The sequence below is a fragment of the Gavia stellata genome, chromosome 2 (assembly GCF_030936135.1).
Source record: "Gavia stellata isolate bGavSte3 chromosome 2, bGavSte3.hap2, whole genome shotgun sequence".
In the NCBI taxonomy this organism is placed as follows: domain Eukaryota; kingdom Metazoa; phylum Chordata; class Aves; order Gaviiformes; family Gaviidae; genus Gavia; species Gavia stellata.
This window is the reverse complement of record NC_082595.1, coordinates 103,254,175-103,271,067: the sequence shown is the minus strand read 5'-3', so window position 1 is coordinate 103,271,067 and position 16,893 is coordinate 103,254,175. Positions and strand designations below refer to the sequence as shown.

The 16,893-nt window shown below is 37.3% G+C and overlaps 1 protein-coding gene across 1 annotated transcript in view; it reads left to right on the top strand.

The window, feature by feature from the left end:
* The window catches only part of APOB (apolipoprotein B), a 37,555-nt gene extending 22,794 nt beyond the window's left edge, over nt 1–14,761 (top strand). Inside the window, exons 25-29 of the mRNA XM_059834946.1 lie at nt 349–725; nt 1,664–9,244; nt 10,038–10,152; nt 10,969–11,152; nt 11,866–14,761. Coding sequence (XP_059690929.1) covers nt 349–725; nt 1,664–9,244; nt 10,038–10,152; nt 10,969–11,152; nt 11,866–13,692 — 10,084 coding nt within the window. The 3' untranslated portion in view covers nt 13,693–14,761. The remainder of the gene's footprint in view (nt 1–348; nt 726–1,663; nt 9,245–10,037; nt 10,153–10,968; nt 11,153–11,865) is intronic.
* Nucleotides 14,762–16,893: the final 2,132 nt, after the last annotated feature.

Sequence of the window (16,893 nt, the reverse complement as noted above, 5' to 3'; positions counted from 1 at the left end):
GAACAAAGAATCAGGAACCTTTGAATTCTAATACAAGGTCTTACGGAAAGAATGTGTTTCTGGACTACTTGACCTATGAGTCTCCCTGATTATGAAATAAGGGGGGAAAAAACATTGACAGAATTCACTGATATCGAAAATGCTTTCAGTAAATTCTGATAAATGAGTGCTTTAAAAATGCTGATAATAATAGATGATCATTACATTTCTCTCTAAACCTAAATTCAGGACACTGATATAAGCATGTAAGTAAACTCAGTATCAGGGGAATAGTAGGAATCACGGAAATTTCTGTATGATGTGCTTCATGGACTTACAGTTTCTAATAGAGTCACTTTTATTTTCTAGTGAAGGCCGGATCAGATACAGCTTAAATAAAAACAGTTTTCTAATTAATATCCCATTGCCATTTGGTGGAAGATCATCCCATGACATAAGGGTGCCACAGACTGTTAAAACACCTCCTCTGGTAATGGAGTCAATGGGAATAAGTGTGCCATCTCAGGAATACAGAATCCCAACATTTACTGTTCCAGAATCCTATCCTCTTCGTGTGCCTTTATTTGGCACTTTAGAGGTCTCTGCTAACGTGTACAGCAACTATTACAACTGGTCAGCAGCATACACTTTGGCTAATAGCACCACAGAGAAAGCATCCAGCATAAGAACTACTTATACCACGAATGCTGATTCAGTTTTTGAGCTACTTTCCTACAGTGTCAAAGGTAAGAATGTGTGCTAATACTGCAATGTTTGCAAAATGATTTTAATGACTTTATTTTCTGTGTATCAAGTACAGCACATTCATTTTCCTGTTGCTTATGTAAAGAAAGGTGTTGTATAATCTCAAATAACTTTCTCTTTGTTTTTAAAGATATTATGTGAGTCTGTTTATTCAGGCACTGAAGGTGAAGTCAGTTTAATTCAATAAAGACTTTTAAGGTCCATATTTTTCTAGATATTCCCAACTGAAGAAAAAGTCCTTCAAAACTGAAGGCATGATTCTACAAACACTTGTGTATCTGAAAAGTCAAGTGTTTTCAAAATCAGGTGTGCAGGTGTATGTGTATGTATGCCCACACTTTGTTTCTCGCTCTATTGTTATATATATAAATATAATTTTTTTTTTAATCATTTATGTATGTCCATATACTGCCATAACTACATAGCAGTTATCCCGGACTCAGACTAGATAGGTCTTAAGACTGGTATTTTTTAAGTTAGTTCCTCTAAAATTGGAGTTTGAGTTCTCAGATTGCAAAAGGATGAGCTTACTTCAGTCTTTTCTAATGAAGCATGATAAAGAAAACATTAAAAACCAGGAATGTTAGATATGGGTTATTCTTGAGAGGCCATCTTCTTAATTTAGGTTTAAATAATGACATAATTTCATGTCGTTTCACATAATTAAATTTAGTAGAGTAGTGTAGAGATTTAATTTATTCATAGTTCAAAACTCTATCCCCAAACATCATAATAATAACAATTTTTACAGAAATATTCAGGATTTACCAAAACATTTTGGCCTTCAAAGCAAAATGGTATAATAAGAGTAATTGCAATTCAAGCAGTAACATAAAAGCTTAGTGACATCAGACAAAGTCTTAAAGACAAAAAGGTATAAATTACACCGTTATCTTTCATCTCCTTTTTCCTATTTCAGGTTCTGGAGAAGCATCATATAATAGAAATGGATTCACCTGTGCTTATGAAAATCACCTGAAGCACAGACTCTTAACATCAGTTTTTAAGTTGGCCAGGGCAAAGAGTTATGAACCTAGTCCAGTTGCAAACTACACCGTATCACTTACAGCATCCAGTACTCTGGGTCCTCAGCTTTCATTTTCTGGTGATATTGTTTCTGAAAAGACAAATAACGTGAATATCAATAACATCAAGATGGAAGGGCAACTGGAAGTGGCTTCTGTCTTTGCAAGAAGCATTTACACTCTGTCAAGCTCATACAATGAAAAGAGGCGGGTTTTAGAAGGAAAATCAAATCTGAAGTTGGATTCTTCTTACCTTCAGGCTACCAATCAGATATCTGGCAGATACAGTGATGATTTATTTTCTGTTACTTCAGTTTCTGATGTACAAAGCGGACTATTAAAGAACACAGCTTCACTGAAGTATGAAAACAGCCAGCTGAAAATGACATCTGAAACAAATGGAAGGTATCGGCATACTGCAGGTGTCAATAAGCTTGAATTAATTTTGTCAAAGAAGATGGCAGCACTTCGATCTGAGTACCAAGCCACTTACAAGCAAACACAGTATTATGCCTTGTTTGCAGGTTCTCTCAATTCCCAGGATCTCGTTTTCAACACTGATATCTCTATGACTGATCAAAGGAATCGAGCTGCACATAAGTCATCATTCAATGTAAATCAGTACGGTCTAGCTAGCAGCGCAACCACAAATGTGCAGTTTAGTCCATTGACAATGCAGAGTGAAATGAATGCCAAACTTGATACTGCTGGAGGCTCCATGTCACTATCCTCTTCTGGGCGCTATGGTAAAAACAATGCAAAATTCAATCTAGGTGGAAGAGCGAGCCTAACGGAAATAACGCTGGGAAGTGAATATCAGAGTACAGTTCTGGGTATGGACAACAAACATGTTTTAAACTTCAGAGTTAATAGAGAAGGACTGAAGTTTTCAAATAATTTGCAAGGATCATTCAAAGAGATTAAGTTGGAATACACAAATGACTTGAATATTCCTGGCTTATCCTTAACATTTGCTTCGAAGTTAGACAACAGCTTCGGTTTTGACAAGTTCCACAAACATGTTTTTGACCTACAACTGCAGCCTAGCTCACTTACAGCTAAACTGAGCAATAATATTAAATACACAAAAACAGAAGTTTCCAACAAAGCAGAACTGCTTCTCGAGCCTCTGAAGCTGAACTTGGGTGGCAATGTCAGAGGAGCCTATGGAACAGATGAAATAAGGCATACCTACACCATCACATACGCTAATCTAGCTGCAAACTTTAAAACAGATACAGTTGCCAATGTTCAAGGTGCAGCAGTGAGTCACAGAGTTAATCTGAATGTGGCAGGACTTGCTTCCTCAGTCACTATGAACACAAACTGTGATTCCAAATCTCTCCGTTTCAGCAATGCTGTGCGTTCCACTATAGCCCCATTTGAAATCACTGCTGACGTACATACCAATGGCAACGGAAAGCTGATTGTTATGGGTGAACACACAGGAGACCTTTACAGCAAATTCCTGTTTAAAGCGGAGCCTCTTGCTTTCACTTTCTCACATGATTACAGAGGATCTACCAGTCATAGCTTGAAGTCTAGAGGAAGATACACTACCCTGCTTGATAACAAACTTCATATGCTTTTTACTCCATCAGAGCAGTCAAGTGCTTGGAAATTGAAAAGTCAGCTAAACAATAATGTATATTCACAAGATCTCAGTGCTTACAATGATGCAGAAAAGACTGGTGTGGAACTTAGTGGAAAAGCTTTAGCAGATCTCTCTGTAATGGATACATCAGTCATACTACCATTCACATCTGAAGAAGTTAATTTAATTGATGTATTGGGCCTCAGGAGCAGTGTGTCAGAGCCTCAAGAATTCAGCATCTCTGGCTCTGTGAAGTATGACAAAAATAAAGATATGCATGTTATTAACCTACCATTCTTGGAACATTTGCCAGTTTACTTTGAACAAATCAGAGGTACCATTCTATCCACACTGCAGGCCATACAAAGTTACCTGAAGAACATTAACGTAGAACAACATATGAGAAAATACAAGGCAACTTTGGATAAACTCCCACAGCACATTAATGATTACATGGACAAATTAGATATGAAAGGCAGAGTTAGCAGCATGAAAAATAATTTGGTTGCGTTCACAAAGGACTACAGAATAACATCTGATGATCTCCAAATTATGCTGGAAAAAGCCATGGACAATCTTCAAGAAATACTGTCTCAGCTGCAAGTCTATCTGATACAAATTGAGCAGTACATCAAAGATCGTTATGAGCAGTATGACATTAAAGCACTTACTGCACAGCTTCTTGACCAAATAGTTGAAACAATGACAGCTCTAGATGACAAATATAAGATAAGAATGACTGTAGTTGACACTATTCAAAAATTGCAATTTTTTTTTCGCCAGTATCTTCCTAGCAAAATTGGAAGCAGCACTTTGACTTGGATTAAAAATGTAGATGATGAGTACAGGATTACAGCTAGGATACAGGAAAACCTAGAACAACTCAAGATTCAGATTCAGAATATTGATGTCAGACGCATTGCAGAAGATTTGAAACAGCAGATCAAAATGTTTGATGCTAAAGAATTTTTAGAAAAATTGAAGCATTCAATACCAATTGAAAAAATTAATGAAGTTCTTGAACAAATCAAAGACTTTATTCTAAATTGGATGGAGGAGTATGAAGTGTCTGAGAAGATCAGTGCTTTCCGAGGTCATATGCACAAACTGATTGTAAAATATGAAATTGATAAGCAGGTATATTTTTTAATGGACAGAATGGTAGAACTGCTTAACCAGTACAGAATAAAAGAAACTGTCCAGAAACTGACCATCTACCTGAAAAATATTGATGTGAAGTCATGCTTTGATGAAGTTGTTGCTTTTGTTGATGATGCTGTCAAGAAAGTGCAAACCTTTGATTATGAAATGATGATAAAGGAAGTCAACAAGTTCCTTGGCATGGTTATTAAAAAACTCAAGTCTTTTGACTATAACCAGTTTGTTGATGACACAAATAACAAAATCCGAGAAGTGACCCAGAAAATAAATGAGGAACTCAGAAATCTAGAACTTCCACAGAAAGCAGAAGCACTGAAACAGTATATGAGAGATTTTAGAGCTGTGATTTCAAAATACATAGAACAACTAAGGGACACCAAGCTTGCTGCAATAATTAACTGGTTCAAAGAGCTCATAAACTCAACAACATTTGCTAATCTGAAAGCGAAGGTAAATGAACATCTGGAAGACCTGCGAGAGAGGATTTCTGAAATGGATATTTCCCAGGAATTCCAATGGTATCTTCAGAAGATAAGCCAATTCTACAATTCTGTTGTAATATACATTTCTGACCAGTGGAACATAGCTTTTAAGAAAATCGTTGCTTTGGCTGAAGAGTATGATCTAAAAAGTTGGGCTGAAAATTTAAACCAGTTTGTTGAAACAGGATTTAAAGTCCCTGAAATCAGAACTGTTATAGTCACTATACCTGCCTTTGAGGTTAGTCTCCGAAGTCTTCGGGAAGCAACATTTCGAACACCAGACTTCATTGTTCCACTGACTGATCTGCATATCCCCTCCTATGAGATAAATATTAAGAGACTAAAGGACATGAAAATCCCAGTGAAATTTACTACCCCAGAATTTACAGTTCTAAATACCTTTAAAGTTCCTTCCTATACAATTGACTTGAATGAGATTAAACTTCAGATTGTGAGAACAATAGACAGACTCATGGCTGGTGAATTTCAGTTGCCAGCAGTTGACTTGTATTTTAAAGATCTGAAGATGAGAGATATGCCTTTTTCTGACATTTCTTTCCCAGAAATACAAATACCTCAGTTTCAAATACCAGAATTATTGGTTCCAAAGCTAAATCTAAATGAGCTCCAGATTCCTAACATGAAGATACCAGAGTTCCAGCTTCCACGTATCCCACATACTGTGACTGTCCCTACATTTGGCAAATTGTCTGGTGCTTTCAGAGTCACCTCTCCATTCTTTACGCTGTCTACACAAGCTGAGGTTCATAATATTACAACATCTGCTAACAGTCCAGAATTTGTGACCTCCCTTTCAGCTCAAACAACGTCTAAATTAGACTTCCTAGTTTTTAGTGTTATTGCAGATTCACGTCTCTTGGCCCCTGAGATGAAGCAGCTGAACCTTAAAAATTCCATGAAGGTCAACCACAGGTTCCTTAAAGTTGATCACACCAATGAAGTGGTATTTTTAGGGACTTCAGTAGAAGGTGAAGCTGAAACTAGAGCAAACCTATATACAACAAAAAATTCAATAGAACTACAGAATAATTTAATGGTCAAGCTGCAAAGAAAAATTTGGATGCAGAGTGGAACGGCATATTCCCACAGACTGAATATTCCCCAAGCTGATTTCTCCAGCCAGGCTGATCTGGTTAATAATATGACAACAGAGGTAGAAGCAGGACACATATCGTTTACCTCCACTGGTAAAGGAAACTGGAAATGGGCTTCTCCTAATTTCTCTGATGAAGGCACTCACGATTCACATGCCACTTTCAGGGTTGAGGGCCCCATAATTACATTTTCTGCCAACAACAGAATAAATGATAAGTACCTGAAAGCCAACCAAGCTATAAGATATGAATGTGGTTTCCTAAATTATGCAACACTTCAGATTCAGTCTGAAATTGAGTCACAGCATGTGGGACGTAGCATTCTGAATGTAAAAGGCACAGGACAGCTTGGAGGAATGAAAATAGAATTAACAGGCTCTCACAATGCTCGGCTCAATGGACGGATTACTGGAACTGTAAATAATGAGGTTTCCTTCTTGGCACAGCCTTTTGAAATTCGTCTATTAACAAACAATGATGGAAATGTGAAAATCAGCTTCCCAATGAAACTGACTGGCAAAATTGACTTCCTGAACAACTATGGTTTTGCACTCAGTTCCTCTGTTCAGCAGGTCAGCTGGCAAGCTACTGGCAGGTTCAATCAGTACAGATATTCCCATAATATGTCTGCTGGCAACAATGATAACAGAATTGAAGCTCATGTCGAAATGAATGGAGATGCCAACCTGGACTTCTTAAATATTCCTCTAACCATTCCTCAGCTTCAGGTTCCCTACACTGGAATCAAAACTCCTCAGCTGAAAGATTATTCCCTGTGGGAACAGATAGGCCTGAAGGATTTACTGAAGACAACAAGACAATCCTTTGATTTAAATTTGAATGCTCGGTATGAGAAAAACAAAGACATGCATGTAATCCCACTTCCTTTAGCAACGGTGCATGAAGCACTTAACAAATACATCATTTTCTTCAACAAGCATTTTGAGAGAGGAAGAAACACCGCTTTAGATTTTCTCACAAAGTCATATAATGAAGCCAAAACAAAATTTGACAAATACAAAATACAGACATCACTGAACAAACTACCACGGACCTTCAGGATTCCAGGATACACCATTCCAGTTGTGAATATTGAGGTTTCTCCTTTTACTGCTGAGATGCCAGCCTTTGGTTACATGCTCCCAAAAGAAATAAGCACAACAGGATTCACAGTCCCATTTATTGGCTTTTCAGTACCATCTTACACACTAGTCTTACCTTCTCTCGAGCTTCCAGTCCTTCACGTCCCACAGGATCTACGCACTCTAAAGCTTCCTAGATTCAGAATCAACAGCCCGTCAAACCACATCTTAATTCCTGCCATGGGAAACATTACTTACGACTTCTCATTTAAATCCAGTGTGATCACTTTAACTGCAAATGCGGGGCTGTTCAATCAGTCAGATATTGCTGGGCAACTCAGTGTCTCATCTTCTTCTGTCATTGATGCACTGCAATTTAAGCTGGATGGTTCAACAAGTTTGACAAGAAAAAGGGGGTTGAAGCTGGCCACAGCATTGTCCCTGAGTAATAACAAATTTCTAGGAGGAAATCATGACAGCACTATTAGTCTCACAAAGAGGAACATGGAAGCTTCAGTGGCAACAAATGCAGGAATCAACACACCAGTTTTAAAAATTAATTTCAGCCAAGAACTTTCTGGAAATACTAAGTCTAAACCCACTCTTTCCTCAGGGCTAAAATTAATGTATGATTTTAATACTCCTAAATATGGCACTAGTGCTAAGGGAGGAATTGCTCACAAACTTGCTTTAGAGAGCCTTACATCTTACATATCAGTAGAAATGTCTACAAAGGGGGATATTGATGGAGTATTTTACACTGGAAATGCATTTTCTGGAAGTCTAGACCATGAGGCAAACACCTATCTGAATGCTAATGGAGCTCGGTCATCTCTCAAGCTTGAGGCCCACTCCAAAGCAGATGGACTCTGGAACAGTGAAATGAAAGAAATACTTGCAGTTGAAGCATCTACCCGTCGTGTTTATGCAGTCTGGGAGCACAATGGGAAGAACTATGCACGATATACACCTCTCTTCACAACAACGGGGGCTCAGAGATGCAAAGCAACCTTAGAGCTGGCTCCTTGGGGTATATCAGCAGATCTTCAGATTCAAGCCACTCAGCCAAATACCTTCCTACACACAGCCTCAGTTAATCAGGTTGTCATAGTGAAAATCAATACTGGAAACCAGAAAGTTGGCTGGAAGGGTGAAGGCCAAATTCAGTCATTATCTCTCAGTCATGATATGCAGTTATCAAATGAAAAATCAAAGGCAAAGTTTGATATTTCTGGATCTTTGGAAGGATACATGGAATTCCTCAAAAACATAAAGTGTCCCATTGCTGAGAAGAGCTTATGGGATATCTTGAAGTTGGATGTCACTACCAGTGCTGACAGAAAACAGTACTTAAATGGTTCAGCATCCCTTGTGTACACAAAGAGTGACGACGGTTACTTTTTCCCAATACCTGTGAATAAGCTGACTGATGGCTTCACTTTCAGTATTCCTGAGTTACACCTAAAGGCTCCAAGCCCTGTTCTCAGCACTCCAGAATTCAGAGTTCCTTTCACCACTCTCCAGGTCCCAGCATACACCATCGACTTGCGCAACATAAAAATTCCACAGACACTAAACACAATGCCATTTGATGTCAATTTACCCACACTGCCAAAACTAAGATTCCCCAAAGTGGATGTAGGAGCCAATTATATTACATTAGAAGAATATAAAATACCATATTTTGAGGTGACAATACCTGAATACCAAATAACTGTGTCCCAATTCACTCTTCCAAAGAGTATTTCTCTTGGCAGTTTCCATGTAGATCTGGATGAAGTAGCTAATAAGATTGCAGATTTCGATCTGCCTACAATTACAATTCCTGAACAGAAAATTGAGATCCCCCCTCTCAAAATATCCTTGCCTGCTGGAATTTACATCCCATCATTTGGTGCCTTGACTGGATCTTTCAAAGTTGCTTCCCCCTTGTACAATGTCACCTGGAGAACAGACTTAACAAACAAAAAGGACTCTTTCGAACAGTCCGTTGACTCTACCTGCAGCTCAACATTGCAGTTCCTGGAATATGACTTGAATGGTAAGACATTAAAATTCTATATGCCACAATTTTGGGGGAAATAATGTATACTGGGTTTTTTCAGAATTTTTTTTTTTCCAGGACTTTGCATATGAAGGTGTTGCTGTCTATTTAGCATTGACTTTACATTATACTTCTTTTTTTTCATAAATTATTATCAGAGTCTCAGTCACCCTGAAGGCTAATGACTAGATATATGTATAACTAATGGTATACTGTGAAAAAAATGGAAAAGACCTCTTTTCTGTGTAGTAGCTTCTTACTTTAAATTGTGAACAACATAACATTCCCCCATTACTTACGACAATACATGTAAAGGAGAGAAGGCGGGCAGACTTTTTATCTGATTCAGTTCAGATAAAGAAATACCTACCTTTTTCCTTAGGAACTAAGCATATTTGATTTCAAAAATTATTTCAACTCAGAAAACTCTGGAGTCCCATATAGCATTGAGTTCTAGATTTTATAATAATACTAAAAATATACATCCGAATAAAATTCTAAACTCTCAAGAAATTAGAATCCCCATTTATGATCTGCATGAATGCAAAAAGTTATATACATGTTGTTCTAAATAGAGAGAAAAATTTAATTTTAAAATACTCTGGTTGAACAAATATTTTCATATCTTTGGGGGGGCGGGGGGCATTATGGGCATTCAGTTTCTTCATGCGTAATTTTACATACTACTGAAACACCCCACAACTAGCTGTCTAACATACAACTGGATATGTATTTTGTATTGTTTGCTGGTAAGTTCTGGAAATACACACATTTGAAATCTTTTTCACAGTTGTTTCAAACTACAAATATGAAGAAGGTATGTTTGTTATGAAGACAACTGGCAGCTTTTCACATCGTGACATGAGCGCAAACTACAAGGAAGATCTTACTGTTTCGGGAATTAGGTAAAGATTTGCTCCCATAATATAATTTTTAATAGACAAAATTGCCAATGATGTGTTGTTGCTTTGATCTCTAATACCCCAGAGTGCTTTGCCATGTGTAGGTACCCTGTTAACGGCTGTGCCTTTTTCCCTCTCGAGATAGCTGGAAAGCTGTTTGCTCTCAGCATTTCTAGAATAGCTTTTCTCAGCAGCCCCATTTCAGAAAACTGCTGAGATATAAATACTGTATTTTATAATCAGAGCAGTTCTAGATCTGACCATCAACATAATTGTTTTGGGTTTTTTTCACTGGATCCCTCTGTCACCACAAGCCGTTAAAGAGTAATTTTCATTCACGAGTACCGATACTAGGGATTACAGACTTGGCCTTCTAACTGCCGGTTTTGATCTGCAAGTGTTGTGTTGATATATCTAAGGGACAGAGTCTGTGAAGACAAGTACAAATGCTGATAAAAAATACTGCTTATACTTGTGTTGGTGGAAAAAATTGCAGTCAGCTTGTAGAATTCTGTAGAAAACTGACAGTGGTACAGCTACAAGTTTCGTTTTGCTGCCCTAATTTAATGAAAATTCTCAACAGAGCTCAATATAGTTTTATCTAAAACAGGAAAATTGGAGTGATGTGAAGTTTTGAATGTGTTAGGCTAAATTCTAAGAAATGTGGATAGTAAAACCCTACATTTTCTTTTGATGACGAAGGCATTGTTTACATACATGCATATATATAAAACAATAGGTGGTACTGTATTTAGACACACTGCATTGGGCTTGTGCTTTGTGCATTCCTTCATAGCTGTGTATTCACTGTCGTTGTAGAGTCATGGACAACACTGCATCACTAGACATCATCAGCCCAACTTTTACAGATGTTCATATGCATTATCAAGAGACTGACAGGAGCTTATCCGGCTCAGTATCTTCACCCTCTGCTGGGACCTTGGGCTATGTCATTGAAATGGACACTGACATTCTCACGGCAAGAGTTTACTACCGAACTCGGGTAAGCTTGATATATTATATATTAATATATCACAATACATTAAGAGGATTAAAAACTTTACTAGATCTGCTAACAAAACATGCTATAATTATTGGCATACTGCGACAATTTCAAACTTAAAATCTTACCTTCCAAAGTGATATACTAATTTAGGAATCACAAGCAACTCATAATTCACTATTGACTACTGAAACCTGGAAAATCTGTTTATGTAAACAGATTCTCATTCGAGGATCTTTAATGATTCTGAGTAACTCTCTAAATTGTCTCATTGATTTAAATGATTACAAAATGAAATCCTCTAATATTTTCATATGAAGGAAATGCTTTTTGAATTCATTTTAAATGATTTCAAGAATGAGTAGAAGGCTCATTTTCCCAAGTAATTCACATGCCTTATGAGACATGATAGGCATTTAATACAAAGGAAGGAAATCTCTTATTTGCAGTCAAATTTTAAAAAAGACCAGACTAAGTTATGTTCTTGTCCTGCTGTTTGAAGAGGCAAAGTAGCTTGATACAATATAATTTCTTCCAAAATAGCCTTTCAATATGAGAGCAAACACACAGTAGACAAAAAATTGTAGTGTATTTATCCTAATATATAATAAAATTAAAGATGCAAAAAGAGAATGTTGAAATACACTCATAAATACTATCAGATTTGTTTTATATACAAACTACCTTTTTCTTATCCTGTTCTGTATTTTCAGTCTGCTCCTCAGAAGGACATTGACATATTAAAAAGTGAGATATCCTTCAAGAAGCCTGACCTGATTCAAATGAAATTCAACTGGAAAGAGGATGCTGCCAAAGACTTGCTGTTGGGTCTAAAAGAAAAAGTACCTAAAATGACAAATGCAGTCTATAGGTATGTTAATCGGTATCATAAGGAGCATATGGGACTGGAAATTAATGCTGCCACCTTAAAGATGAAGACTATCATGCAGAATAATGCTGACAAAGCATACACTTTTGCTGTAAAACAAATAGATCAAATAGATGCTCAGCTTCACACAGCTGCAAATGAGGCCTCTGGCAAATATCAGGAGATGAAGGTCAAAGCTAAACAGCTATATCAAAAAGCAGCAGATCAAGCTGAACAGTTTGACTATCAAAGAATAAAAGCAAAGCTTTTGGATGCTACAATTGACATAATAGAAGAGTATCACAAGAGAATAAAACACCTAATTGACTCAGCCATTGAATTCCTGAAGACCACAAAATTCCAGGTCCCTGGCCTGTCTGAAAAGTACACTGGTGAAGAAATATACCTTAAGACTACAGAGAAGGTAGCAAGAAGTGCTGATTTATGCCTTTCAAAACTTCAGGAGTACTTTGATGCCTTGATTGCAGCTATCAATGAGCTGGAAGTCAGACTTCCTGCTTCTGAAACAATTCTTAGAGGTCGTAATGTACTTGATCAAATTAAAGAAATGCTGAAACACTTGCAGGAAAAAATCAAGCAGACATTTGCTACTCTCCAGGAAGCTGACTTTGCAGGAAGGCTTAAGCAACTGAAACAAATAGTGCAACAAGTCTTTCAGAAGGTAGAAGAAATGGTTAGAGGCTTGCAATCCAAAAATTTTGAAGACATCAAAGTCCAAATGCAACAGCTGTACAAAGATGCAGTGGTTTCAGACTATGCACAGAAACTGAGATCCTTGGCAGAAGATGTTAAAAAATACATTTCTCAGTTTAAAGATTTTAGCCAGAAGACATTCCAGGACATTTCAGAAAAGCTACACCAGCTGCTCCTCTATGTAAAGGCATTGCGGGAGGAATATTTTGATCCAACTACACTTGGATGGTCTGTGAAATACTATGAGGTGGAAGACAAGGTACTGGGATGGCTGAAGAATCTAATAGATACACTAGTGGATTGGCACAACAAGTATGTTGGAGATCTTGCTGACTCTGTTACACGCCTGACAGACCAAGTAAGAGAATTGGTGGAAAACTACAGCCAGGAATATTATGACCTTATAACTGATGTTGAAGGAAAAGGAAAACAGAAGGTCATAGAGCTCTCATCTGCTGCTCAGGAAAAAATCCGATATTGGTCTGCAGCTGCTAAGAGGAAAATCGATGAACATCACAAGCAAGTCAAAGAAAAAATCCAGGAGATCTATGGGCAGCTTAGTCATTCCCAAGAAAAGCTAATCAGTGAGGCCAAAAGGTTAATTGATCTAACTGTAGAAAATTACTCTGCATTCCTGCAGTATCTCTCAGAGCTGCTTCGTTGGTTTGAGCAAATAACAGCTGAGAGCATAAAGCCATATATAGCTGTTCGTCAAGGAGAGCTTAGAATAGATGTGCCCAAGCCATTTGACTGGCAGTCCATTTACCAAATGCCCCAAAAAAGCAGAGAGGCACTCAGAAAAAAAGTGGAACTAACACGCACACTGATTCAGCAAGGCATTGAGCAAGGCTCCAGGAAATGGGAAGAAATGCAAAGATTCATTGATGAACAACTTGCCACTGAGAAACTGAGTCTTCAGCAGATTATGGAAAATATACAGCAGCGCATTAAGACCTGAATGGACATGCAGAAGAGGAGAAGTAATAAGTTTGTACCACAATGTATTTAAAAATAACAGCAATCAGCATACTGGAGCTTCAGGTAGATACTGTTTGAATCTGAATTTGTAAATGAAAACTGAATAATCTACACTAGGTTATTTTAACAAGCTTAATAAGCCAATAAATGAGTTCTTTATTACATTTTTGTGTCATTCATTACAGCTACTTTTACTTGGACCGTAGGGCTTAATCCAACAATTGTCAAGGTCAATGGGAAGTCTTTGCTCTGATTTCACTGTATGTTGGATCAGGCCAATAATGTGCAATACATATTGTAAATAGTCAAAAAAGCTATGGAAAACATAGAATAAACAGGTTTTAAGAGAAAGGTCACATTCATAAGCCAGTTGAAGAATGACTTGGAAACACATCTATTTCCCAACATAGAAATACCTTCATAGATAAGTTTGGGAGAAAAAGAAGAGGAAAAGAGCACCTACAAAAATATGAAGAAAAAAATTAATGAATTCTGGAAATAACATCAAAAAGTGAAAAAGAACACAGAAATATAAACATATATAGAAATCTGACTCTTGGAAAACTGCAGATAATAATACCAATGTTCTGTTAAGAAAAATAAATTTATGCATGTATCAGTTTTCAGAAAACTATGCCAAGAATTTTAGATGGGTTTTCTCTCTACTGGCTAATTTATGATTCAGAAATACAGGGTTTTCTTACCTGTTTCCCATGATATTTCTGGTTTCACATCAAATTGTCTAACTTCTACTTATTGCGAGTTTAGTTAACTGTCAAAGTTTCACTGACATCACTGTATATGTTGGGAGTTAAAAAGTTTTCCCCTCAGTCTCCTAGGCTGAAGCCTAGACCTCATTTAAATGAATTCTCGATTTAAAGATGAATTTAAATAATGTTGAAGAATTCACTCACAAAATAGGACTACTTTTGAGTGGAAAACATGTGGACCTGTTACAGTTTATTTTCCTCTGTTGGAATACTATATAGATAGTCCTCAAGAAAGGCATGCTCAGGCTGAGATAATGTTGCCTCTTTGAGAATAAACTCTTTAACAAACGACACTAGAAATTTTGTCTACATGTCTGTTTTGATACAATCGGTTCACTCTGTAATATGGTTGTTGCTTGTTCGTTAATGGGAAAACAGAGTCTGGTTTCATCCCATGACATGGTTGGTTACATACATGAAGCAATGGAACACCAGTTACAAATACCCGAATAAGTTTTGTGGCTGCAGATACATATTTACAGCGCAGAGCAGCACCATGCAAAGATGCTAGCTCAGGTCCTGGAAACGAGAGAGCCCAGTGCCCGTGTTGAGTTTATGCAGCAATAACGCTCCCACCTCCACAGCTGGTCCACACCGATCTAGCAAGATCTCAGAGCAAGTTGAGCTATACAACCCTGATATCCCTATTGACAGATAATATTATTCCCCAAGTAAGTCTGCCAGTAATGATTTTTCTCAGATGAGCTACATTAGCCCCAAAATCAGAATCTGACAAGCACAGTAGTATACACAGACCTATCTAACTGTCGGCAGAGTGTAGGCATCTCTTAGAAAGTGAGGTAAATCCATTTTCTCTTTAGAGTTTTCAGCCATTACAAATATAGCAATAATTCTCAGATAAAGAGATGGATGAGTCCCCTGTGAACTGTAAAATAAGGAGTTTTCATTCTGAATAGAATGAATCTGCATAAGTCACTGTGCCTGAGGGAACCAGAGGTATAAAATTCTGTGTTTACATGTCCTACTCAGTATCCCAGTAAATAAAGATGTTGACTGCAGAGCCCTTTCACCTTCATTCACAAGGAAACTGAAGCCTATGGGTCATCTGATCTTTATTTGATGTCAGATTGCACAACTCGTTTCCCTGAATTTCACAAATGTTTAAGCACAACCAGATTTCTCAGACACTGATTCTTGCTTCCCTTCATCATGACAAATAGCCCTGTGAAACAAAGGACAATAGAAGAAATTATAAAAATTATGGGAGAAGAGAGATTTTAAGTCTTGTTTTCTTTTGTTTTCTCCCTCATGACTATTTATTTCTGTCCATCACCCATAGTTCTTGGGAGGGTTATAAATTCTAAAAAACGATGTACTTATAAGGAATGGGTTAACTGAATAATAAATATGCCAAATAGCATAAATACTGGCTCTCTTTGGCAAGAGTGAAGCTTCCCAAGAGCAAACACAATAGTTTGCACACTAAACTGTGGTTAGAGGTTAGAAGAGATTTCCAAGTCTCATAGCAGCGTTGCCGCCAATTGGATTAAAGCTCTGAATCCTGTAATCGATGTGACAGCCATCTTGCAGTCATCCCACAGTTGGTTTTGGGAGGGCCTGGAAGCAGAACGCTGTTCTCAAAGATGAGATCTTGCTGGAACTTAGCTGTTATTAAATCCCCACCCCAGAGAGGTAATCTCAAGCACCCCTTTGAAACTCTGGCAATGTTTTGACGCAGGAAGGGGTGTGTATGTTTGCATGTGTGCATGGGTACGTCCCACAAGCACGTATAACCAGGTGTAACTTCAATCTCCATGGCTTTTCCTGTTGTTTGTTTGTTGGTTTGTTTTTCTTTCTGGTTCAAGCAAATTTTAGCCTTATTTTCCATGCAATGTATTACGGAAATGTAGACAAAACCACAATTATTCAAATTATGCTGCAATTCACTCCACTTATGAAACGTTTGCAATATAGTAATTGGAAATATTATTAGTTCTATTTTGGCCTCTTTTTCAGTCTAATTTATATAATAAGAAATATTATATTCCATTAAATTTAATTGTGTGGGAGATAACTGGGAATCAGCAACTATCTGGGGCTCAGTGACACTGTATCTTTTTTTTTTTCCTATAGTCTTCATCGTCTGAATTCTCATAAATGCCAGAGGGGCTTTTCTTTATAATTTACAGCAAGTATCAGACATAGAGCAGAACTGGTTGTAAAAGTTTAATTAAGTGAAACATTTTAACAAGAAATTCAGAGAACAATATGCCCTGCTCTAACTAAGTGATTGTAGAAATAACATTGACAAGAAACGTGTGTGTTCCTAAATGAAAAACTTTTGCAGACGTAGGATAGCAAAAAATGTTCCAGAATTTTAGATTATGCAACTAACTAGAGCTGATCTTTTATTAAGTGATTTAAAAATACATGTATAATTCACTGCGTAT